The sequence below is a fragment of the Lipotes vexillifer genome, unplaced genomic scaffold (assembly GCF_000442215.2).
Source record: "Lipotes vexillifer unplaced genomic scaffold, Lipotes_vexillifer_v1.1 scaffold988, whole genome shotgun sequence".
Taxonomy (NCBI): domain Eukaryota; kingdom Metazoa; phylum Chordata; class Mammalia; order Artiodactyla; family Lipotidae; genus Lipotes; species Lipotes vexillifer.
This window is the reverse complement of record NW_006797916.1, coordinates 1,715,147-1,725,063: the sequence shown is the minus strand read 5'-3', so window position 1 is coordinate 1,725,063 and position 9,917 is coordinate 1,715,147. Positions and strand designations below refer to the sequence as shown.

The 9,917-nt window shown below is 65.6% G+C and overlaps 1 protein-coding gene across 1 annotated transcript in view; it reads right to left on the bottom strand.

Annotated features, from left to right (window-relative positions):
* Positions 1-9,917, bottom strand: part of LOC103087717 (putative ciliary rootlet coiled-coil protein-like 3 protein) — a 74,299-nt gene that overhangs the window by 17,526 nt on the left and 46,856 nt on the right. The window contains 13 exon segments of the mRNA XM_082931480.1: positions 224-358; positions 2,577-2,594; positions 2,983-3,087; positions 3,199-3,487; positions 3,646-3,841; positions 3,932-3,982; positions 4,223-4,412; positions 4,701-5,058; positions 5,563-5,712; positions 6,616-6,674; positions 6,677-6,758; positions 6,925-7,261; positions 7,368-7,582. Of these exon segments, the coding sequence (XP_082787606.1) occupies positions 224-358; positions 2,577-2,594; positions 2,983-3,087; positions 3,199-3,487; positions 3,646-3,841; positions 3,932-3,982; positions 4,223-4,412; positions 4,701-5,058; positions 5,563-5,712; positions 6,616-6,674; positions 6,677-6,758; positions 6,925-7,261; positions 7,368-7,582 (2,185 nt within the window).

Here is a 9,917-nt window from a genome sequence, read left to right as displayed (position 1 = left end):
GGCAGCCTATGAGAAGGCGTCCAGAGGACAGCTGGGAAATGGGACCTAGTCCCACGGCTGCGAGGGGACGCTTCCCAGAGCCTCAGGAGGGTGGACTCAGCCTCCCAAGTGTGGGACCCCGGAGGGAGCCCAGCACCGCAGGCAGGCAGGCAGGCAGGCCAGCGGGAATTCTGGCCAAGGACAGGGGTTCACACGTGGAGTGAAGTCAGCCGTCCATGGCGACTCGCAGCTGGGCCGTCAGAAAGGAGGATGCCGGCGGGGGCTGCTGTAAGCATGAAGCCCCCGTCTCGGCAGACGCGGGCAGGGGGTGGGGTGGGGTTCAGACTCAGGGGCCAGCTCTTCAGGGACCCCCCGGGCGCTGAGGAGAAAGAAAGGGGTGGAGCAGGGCTGGAGGAGGGGAGCCCTCAGAGCAGAGCAGAGCAGAGCCAGGGCATAGGTGCAGAACCCCTGCTGCTGGGGTTGGCCATGGGAGGTCCCTGAGCTCAGGTGACACACACATTCTCTTCACACTTAACACCGAATATTAGGGGAAAATGCTTCAATTGTTGTAACACTCCTCCTCCCCCAAGCGGTGACCAAGAGACCGGACAACGGATGACACCAGGATGCAGACACTGGAGGGAAGGGGCGGGCAGATGGCCCCACAGTGAAAGGACAAAAAGGAAGTCGTGAGGAGTCGTTAAAGGGGCAGGTGTCTCGTCAGCGATGGAAGAAAAGCAGAGCATAACTTATCACAAAACTTGTAAGTGGGGCAAATTCTCCTGTGAAAGGGAAAGACTCTAAGGTAGGATTGTAACCAAAGCCAGGCTGATGAAACGATGGCCGAAAACCTACAGAGCAAAGTGCAGAGGCCAGGGTCAGGAGATGGTGGGGACACTGCCAGCGTCGGGCAGAGCAGAATTCAAGACAAATAGCACAGAGCGGGGCACAGAGGCCTCCAGACCAGTAAGCAAACGTTAGAGAGAGCGTGTCAGAGAGATCTAGAAATTACAGACCCTTAGAGATAAAAGGAGACATTGCCCCAAAAAACTGTCTTGGGAAAATTCCACACATGATTCTTAGCTTCGATAAATCCAGAAGACAGAATCAAGGTGGAATATTTGAATGAGGTAAAGGTTGGTTTAACAGGTATATTTCAAAACGTGTAACCTGCAAACAGGAAACTATTTTCAAATGTGCATGGAACAAATACCTGTGGACATACGTGTAAAATGGAACAGCCTGGCCCCGCCTCCCCTGCTTCCTCAGACCCCACACTTCCTGGGCATTTCCCAAGCCCCCAGCCAGGCACCTGGGCCCTGGGACTGAGCCCTCGGAGCCTCTCCCCAGCAGCTTCAGCCACTGGGGCCTTTGAAACAGAAATCCCCTCTCAGCTCACAAATGTTTTCCAGGCTGAGCTCCTTCTCTGCTCTCTGCCCATCACCTGCAGGAGGCCCCTCCTCAGAGGCTCCTGGCCTAGCAGGCACCTGGGACCCAGGCCCCTGCCACCAGGCTCCTGGCCGAGCCCCGCATGAAGCAAGTCAGCGCAGGCTTGGCGTCCGCACCTGCCCTCTGAGGGGAGGCCTGCCTGCTGGCTGCCCGGCTCACTGCTGTGCTGACCTGCAAGGCCATCTCTCCAGGTCCCTCCTCGCAAGGCACTGGGAGGGGGTGGCCTGGACCCGAGCCCGTGTCCTGCTCAGCCCCTCCACTCTGCTGTCTCCATCAGCCTCGTCTTTTCAGCATGGGGCCAGGGGACCCGATTCCCTGACACCTGGGGGCGGCCGCCTCTGGGGCCTGTACCCCCTGAGCCAGGTGTGCTGTTCTTGGCACTCTGAGGTCCTCAAGCAGCCGCAGCGGCCCAGACCCGGCTGAGCCCTGGCCCTGTCCTGCCGAGGGATCTTAGCACAGCCCAGGGTTCCTTGGACTTGTGGGCCTGCATGGGGTGCAATGAGGGGAGTCCGGGCCAGCCCCCGTCTGCCCAGGCCTGGCCCCCACCCCGGGCCCAGATCCTCACCTGAAAACTTCACCCCAGTGGCCGCCTTCACACCCCAAAGGCCAGCACATGGCATATTTACCCAAAGTCCACCCTGTGCAACCTCCTTCCATGTCTGAGTGTCATAGAAGAAAATGCTGTCCCGCGGTGGCATAAATATGACCCCACACATCTGGAGAGCTCCAAGGCTAGGCCAGCGCCACCCTATGCCTGCCGCCGAAAGCACAGGCCTGGGAGGCCGGGGGTCTGCCCCCGACTCGGCCCCTCGCCGACTGTGCCACCGGGGCCGAGTGGCTCCCTGCTCAGGACTCAGTGTCTGCAAATCTGTAAAATAAGGGCTGGGACCACTGCAAAGACGGCTCCACCAGGGTGGCCCAGACGAGCTCTGTGGGGGCCCGATGCTCGGGGGCCGCCTGCCCCAGCCCAGCACAGCCAGTGCCGCTGCCCGCGGGGACCTGGAACCCGCCCTCCCCCAGAAGCCTTCCTCCCCACCCCGCCCCCTGCCCCTGGGTGTGAGGTGCGCCCACCTGGAGCCTTGCTCCTCTGCGCCTCGGGGGCACCTCCTCCTGCAGGGCCCGCGCAGCCTGTGCGCCGCTCAGCTTACCCTCCGCCTGGCGTCGGCCTGTGGGGCAAGCGGGGCAACTCACCTGGCTCCCAAGGTCTGTGGGGCTGCCTCTCGGGGATGGCCCCTCCCATTGCACAGGCTGAGAAACTGAGGCTTGGTTTATCTAAGTGACCGGCACCTAGATGGTAGGGGCTGGAGAGGCCCCCCATCTGAAAATTCCCTGCCCTTCCCGTCCTGCCTCAAAGTCAAGGTAAGGTCCCCGGGGGCAGTTCTGGGGTGCCAGCTCCCTCTGCCTGGACTCCAGGCCCCTCCCCACCCTTCCTTCTCTCCTGCTGGCTTTGCTCCCGGACATCCCTCCTTTGGACTCTGTGCCAGGCCCGGGCCTGCCTCCTGGGCAGACCCAGGAGTGGAGGAAGGGGGGCAGAAAGGAGGTGGGGTGACCAGCAGGGCAGGGGTCCTCCCTCTGAGGAGCTGACGTAGGCCGAGGACCCGGTGGGGGAAGAGGGCTCCTGGCGGTAGGCACAGCCAGTGCAGATGCCCAGAGGTGGGACTGCAGGAGGCCGGCGTGGCAGAGGAGCTGGGGGCCAGGTCGGGGCGAGCCTTGGAGGCCTCTGGACTTTACTGCCTTGTGACGGGGAAGCCACGGCTGAGAAAGACCCACCAGCTGCCAGGTGCTGGGGCACCTCGGGGTAGGGGGCGTGCTGGTTCTGGGGTCTGGCCCCGTGGCCCGAGCCTGAGCAGCTCTCGGGACAGACCCTCGTGGTGCCAGGAGGTGGGCTCTGGGGGCCCTTGTAGTGGTGACCAGGGCAGGGTGGGGAAGGGCGGCCACCTTCCTCTGCCTCGGCCAGTGCCCTCTGCAGCTGCCCCGCATGGCTCTGGGCTCGGGCGCGCTCGCTCTTGGCCTCGCTCAGCCGGCTGCCTTGGCTCCCCGCCTGGCAGTGCCAGGCATCCTGGGCGGGAGAACCAAGGTCAGGGGGCAGCTGGTGGGCGGGGGCGGGTGGAGGGCCAAGTGCCGGGCTAGAGGGTTGGGTGGGGCAGCTCACGGCTGCTTGGGTGGGACAGGGCGGTGGGCAGCTGGGCTGGCCTGCGGGTGTGGGGAGGGGGGCACCGAGGGCTGGAGTGGCGGCTGGGCTCCCGTGTCCAGCTGTGCGGGATGGACACAGCGGGGCAGCAGGGCCTGCAGGGGCACAGGAGCTGGCCCGTAGGTGGGGTCAGGGTGACCTGCAGGGACGGCCCCCGCCAGGATCTGGCCCCCGCCAGGATCTGGGCCTGTGTGGGGCTGGAGCCCGTCCCCGGGGTTGGCACTGGTCGGGCGGGGTGGGGGGGTGGGTGGAAGTGGAAGGGGAACAGGTGTCCGTGGAGGACCCCGTCACTGTCAGTCTGTCTTTTCCCACCCTTGCCCCTTCAAGTCTGGCGAATCTGGCGGGGGCAGCTCATGGACTGCCCTGCGGGATCCCCGGGTCACTGGGGCAGTCTAGGGGGGACCTGGCCAGCCCCTGGGTTGGGTCTTCAGAAGATGGGCACTGCTGCCTGGGACGGAAGGCAGCCCTGGACAATGGGGCAGCTGGGTTTTGAGGGATGCTGGTATTTATTGGTATCTATCCCTCAGGGTCCTGCCAGGGTCTCAGTGGATCCAGGACGGACAGACAGAAGGACAGCAGACCCAGCGAGCGGCTCCTCCCCGCCCCCCTTCCCGCTCCCGCCGGGCATCCCGCAGCTTCTGTGCCAAGTCCCTCAGGGCGTCCCTCACCGAGGCCACGGCCCCCTCTGTGCTGCAGTCTCCTGGGGCAGGCGAGCGCCATCGGAGCGGCGAGCGGGACCGGCCGGGGGCGCTGGCACTCTGCTGCCCAGGGGAAGCCTGGGTGCCCTCTGAGCCTGCAGGACAGTGACGAGTGAGAGAGCGTGGTGGGGATGCGGTGACAGACACGCAGGTGCCCCGTCCCCCTTTCTCTCTGCCGTCCCCGGCCATGGGGAGCCTGAGGAGAGGCACAGGGCTCAGGCCCCCGCTTCTCTCCTGCTAGCTCTGCTCCCAGACATCCGTCCTTTGGATTCCTAACCCTAACCCTAACCCGAGGGTCATGAGCCCTGGGGGGCGGGGGTGATGCCCCAGGAGGGTGACACAGCTGGGACAGGAGCCTGCCTGAAGCCACAGACGACACTGACCTTTGGCTGGGGAGCCGGGCCGCTCGGGGGAGGCCACGGGGCTCTGTCCCCGGACCCCCAGGCCCAGGCGGAGCGTGGACCACAGCCAGCCCAGCTGGGCCTCCGCCTCCCGCCTGGCGCCCTTGGCCTGGGCCACCTCCTGCTGCAGGCTGCCGAGCCGCTGGCAGGCCCCGTCCAGGCGAGCCTGGAGGCCATCGGCCGTGCCGCTGGCCTGCTGCAGCTTCCTGGTGACGCTGTGCAGCTCGGCCTGGAGGGCCCGTGCGGTGCCCCGGCTCTCGCAGAGGTGCTCCTCCAGCTGCCTCTCCCGGGCCGTGGCTCTGGTTTCTGCCTCCGCCAGCGTCTGCTGCAGCCTCAGGACCTGGGGGAGGGACTCGGGGGCTCCAGACCCACCTGCCCTCTGAAGACTCTCCAGCCCGCTTGGCCTTACCCCCTCCTCGGCATGTCACAGCTAGGGGGCCCTGGACCTGCTTCCCACCCCATCTGGCTATGGGGACACCTGAGCCCAGGTGGGGAGGGACACCCCAGAACCATGGAGCAGGTCCTGGCAGGCAGCAGAGCCCACTGGCAGCCACACAACCCTGGCCAGACGGGGCGATGGCCCCAGGCTGTCCCCTCCTTGGCCTGCGTGGGGCAAGCCCCAGGCAGACCCTGCTCACGGCCTGACTCGTGCCCCCATCCCCTGGGATGGTCCCTCTGTGGACTCAGGCAAGGTGCCCTTTGAATACTCATGAGTGAATGGGGGATAAACGGAGACGCCACAGCCCCTCAGGAAGTGCCCAGGCTGGGGTGGAGACAGCCAGTCCCTCAGCTTGAGGCCCTGCGCCTGCCAGACGGGAAGCCCTGGGCGCTGCTGGGCTCCTACCTCCCTCTGCGAGCCCTCTCTGGCTGCCAGTGCCTCGGCCGCCAGCCTCTGCAGCTCCAGCGCCCCCTGCTGTGCACCCTGTGCGCCCCGGACCTGCATCCGGCACAGCTCCTGGCTCTTCCTCTGGTTCTCGGCCTCCAGTGACATCACCTGGGTGTGTGGGGTCGACACTGATGGGGTCGCCTGGGCCTCTGTGCCAGGAGGGCAGGGGGTGCTGGGTGGGCCTCCCTGACCCCTGCCTCTGCTCACATGGCCGGGGAGGGAGCCTCCCTCCCGGGCAGCAGACTGCACTCAGGGAGGCTAAGGCCAAGTCCAGTTCCAGCCTGGGGTCTGTGCCGTGCCCCCCGCAAGACCAGGCCCTTGGAGCTGACTCTCTCCGCCACCCCACACCCTCTCCCGGTGTCTCGTCTCTGGGGCCAGGACACTCTGTGGAGCCCAGAGACGTGAAAAATGCTGGTGCAGAGGCCACTCGAGCGAGGAAGGGTGCCTGTGCCCGTCCCTTCAGTAGACAGTTCGCCAACCAATTTGTCTGCAGAAGTCTGGCAAAACTGGGTGCGCAACACTTTGAAGGGCGGTCGGGGCCCTCCTGGGTGGGCTTGAGACCAAGGTGGTCAGTGTTAAGTGGCCCTGAGCTCGGACGCCAAGGCTAAAGGATGAAGCGACACCCACCCGTTCACCCTGAGCCCTGAGGCGGCCATGACGGGAAGAACCCAGGCCACTCGGGGCCATGGGAGCTGCCCACCCCGTCCCCCCGACAGCCAGCATCAGCCACTGGACGCCTGAGAAGACGTGCTGGGAGAGCCCCACCATTGGTCCCTCTGTGGAGTGGAGTCCCCTCCGCGTGGCGCCCTGGCTGCACTCCTGGCCCTCAGAGCCCATGGGCGTCCGAATGATTGTTTTAAGCCAGTAGGTTTGGGGTTTGTCCTTGTGCCCCACAGGCAGACCCAAGCCAGACCCCGTGAGTCTGAGCAGGGCCCTTCTGCTGTGGCTCCAAGTCTGGGGAGTCGGGGGGGACGCTCCTGGACGGGTGTGGGCTCCAGGGCGGCCCCTCACCTGTCTGCGTAGCTCCTGGAGCTGCCGGCGGGCGTCTGCCCGTGCCTGCTCTGCCCCTGCAGAAGGGCCCGCAGCTTGCCGGCCTCCTTCTGAGCCGCTGCCCGGGCCTCGTCCAGGGCCCGCGCCTTCTCCTCCTTGGAACACTGAAAGCCGAGCAGAGGGTCACAGCCTCGGCCGGGGAGCTCCCTGGGGGCTCCGGCACCCCCCGAGGTGATGGCCCTGGCCACCCGGCAGGCCGCCCGCCTCATTCCAGCCAGACACGCGCCACATCCGATTCGAGTGTCCCAAAGCCCAGCCTCCTGGGCATGCCTCTGTCTGGGTCCGACTGCCCAGCTGGACGGGCCCCTCGCCGTGTCTCAGCCCCTCGCCCCACTCCGCTCCCTCTAGCCACGCTCCCAGAGACCCAGTGTCCAGCATCCGCCGGCACCTCTGCTGCTCCCCGGGGAGGGCCGCAGCTCCAGCCAGGCTGTCCTGCCTCTGGTAGGCATCCCGGAGCCACTGACCAGGTCCTTGGCCTCCCTCTGCTCCCCAGCCCTGGGCCGTCTCCTTCTGGCCACCTGGGGCCTGTCTTGACTGCTGAACGGAACTTCCTGAGAGTGAGTACGGGCCTGGCGGCGTCCCAGCCTCTGGGCCAGCACCGTAGATCCTTTGGATGGGCAGCTGGCACCCTGGGTCTGCTTGGTGTGTCCACTTCACCATCATCTGGCCCAGCTCAATAGGACCAGGGCTGCTCTGTGGGGCGGCCGCCCTACCTGGCCTTCTGCTCGACTCTGCGGATGGGGGCCCGCGGCTCGGTGCTGCAATCCCGCAGCGCGTCCTTCTCTCGGGCCTCGTCCTCCAGCGCCCGGCGGGCGTCCCGGGCCTCCCTGTGCAGCCTCTCTCGGCTCTCCTCGCTGCCCTGCAGCTCCCGGCGCAGGGCGGCCAGCCCCTCCTGGGCCTCGTCTAGCTGTGCCCGCAGCCTTTCCGCCTGGGGAAGAGTGTGCGTCTCTAGGGGCCAGCTGGGGGCCACGGGCCAGGATCAGCTGTGGCCTCTGGCTCTGCTCTGGCAGTGCCAGTGCCCCCCCACCCCCCCAGCCCCAGGTCGTCAAGTGCTCGAAGGAGAAGCAGGCAGCCTGGCTATGCCCGCGCCGCTGAGGCTGCAGGACGGCTCACGGGGGCCCATCCCAGAGCCCTTCCTGACCCTGCTGCTGCCCTGCGCTCCCTCCCTGGACCCTGGGCACGTTGGTCCCAGTCAGCAGGGCCTGTGTGGGAACAGCTCGGCCCACATGTCTGCACTGTCCCCACCTGTGTCCCTCGGGGCCGGCTCCTCCCCTTCAATAAGGGTGTGGCCCCCGGGCCACCGCCCACCCTGGTGCGGAGAGCAGCCTCAGCAGCCCAGGCTCCTGAGCCCTGCACGGCCATGAGCACGTCCACTGCCTCGGGCCTGGGCTCCCTCTCCGTGAAGGAGGGAGTGGGGAGGCCAGGTCTCTGGGCAACGGCGCCCTCAGCGTCCTCTGGCCGCAGCAGGGCCGCTCGGACGGGGCTGTCGCTGTCACAGGAGCACGGTTCAAGGTGCCCGCCACAGAATCGAGGGCCTCCTAAACCCCAGGGGTGAGGGCAGCAGAGGCCCCAGGGTGGGAAGGCTGTGGAGCCAGTGGGGACCTCAGGGCCCAGCAGCCCGGACCCTGGCCTCAGGCCACTCCGCACCTCTGTGAGCTGACCCGAGGAGGGGGAGAGGCTGCAGGTGTGTCCTCGTCCCCTGCCAGACCTGCTTCGGGCCCAGAGGGGGACGCCCACCGCGCTGGAGCTGGGACCTGTGTCATCCCCTGCTCCGGGGCCCTCCTCACCCCCTGGCTTCCGGGCAGGGCCTGCGGGCTCCGTGGTTTTGTGGGGCAGAGAGCCGAGCTGAAGCGTCGGTGGCGGTCAGGGTTCCTAAGCGCCCTGGGTTCCTAAGCTGCCTCAGGGCCCCCGAGGCTCACCCTCTGGTGGGAGGTGCTGGAGGGAGTGCAGACCCCTGGGAAGGGGCAGCCCGGCCCGACGCGCGGGCTCTGGGGCTCGGCCGGGATCCCTGGTCTCCCCCCCGACCGCTGGCGCACTCTGGAGAAGGCGCGCCCCAGAGGAGGAGGTGGAGGGAGCCACAGAAATGGAGCCTTGTCCAGGCGCTGGTTTGCCAGAGCAAGCCCCACTCTGCTGGCTGTTTCAGCGGGACACTGTCCAGGCCCCTGGCCGGCCTGGCTCCCGCGTCCGCCGGCTGTTATTGTTGTTCTGTTTTTGGGAAGGGCCCCCCTCCGCTCCCCTCCCGCCCCCCACATGTGGGAGCCACAACTGCGCGGAGCATTTTCCGCCGAGCTCAGCAGAAATCCACCCCGAAGGTCAAGGACCAGCAAAAGGGCCTATCCATCATAAAAGAAGCTGTTTTCATTTCCCAGGGCCGAGGATATGAAAACAAGCAAAACAAACGCGGGGGAGGGAGCCCTCCCGCCCCCCCACCCCCCACCTCATGAGAACAACCATCCCTTTTACAGGAATTTTACAGCCAAATCTCTTAATGTGATTATAATAATTATTTCTTTACTAGAAATTGTATAAACAGATTCTTTTGAAATCTCCTGCAGGGAGGTGACCCGAGGGCTCTGCACGGGGGAGGGGCTGCTGAGGGGCCCTGGCCTGTGTGTGCGTGTTCACGTGTGTGCATGCGTGTGCAAGCACACACGTGTGTATTCACACAGCATGCATGAGTGTGTGGTGTGTGCGTCTGCACACACCTATGTGCAGACACACGTGCCCACATGTCCGTTCACACGCATGTGTGATGCTCATACATGTGAGTACTCTTGGAGTCACGTGTGCTGCTTGTTGCACATATGTGGTGCCCATATGTGTTTGCATGTGTGAGTGCTGTGTCCACGCATGACTGCATATGTGTGCACTGTCACTCTGTGTGTGCATGGGGGTGTGGTCTCCATGTGCACAGGCAGTGTATGTATTGTGTGTGATACACGCACACACACACACACGCACGCACGCACGCGCATGTGGACCTCAGGCACGGCTGTGAGAGGCCTGGACGTTCCTCCAGTTTAAAGGCTGTGAAAGTGTTATGGTTTCCATGGCGACTCTGGGCCAGCCTGGCGCCTGGGAGGGTCCTCCGGGCTCCCTCCCCCTGCCATTGTTCCCCTTGCCCCCCTCACCCGCCTCAGCCTCCACCCCGTCCCCATTCTGGGGCCCCTCTCCTTTCTGGGGGCGGCCGATCGGGAACCTGAGCTTCCCACGAGGCATTGCTTTCTCCCTTCACCCACCAGCACAAACGTGCCCCCCCCCCG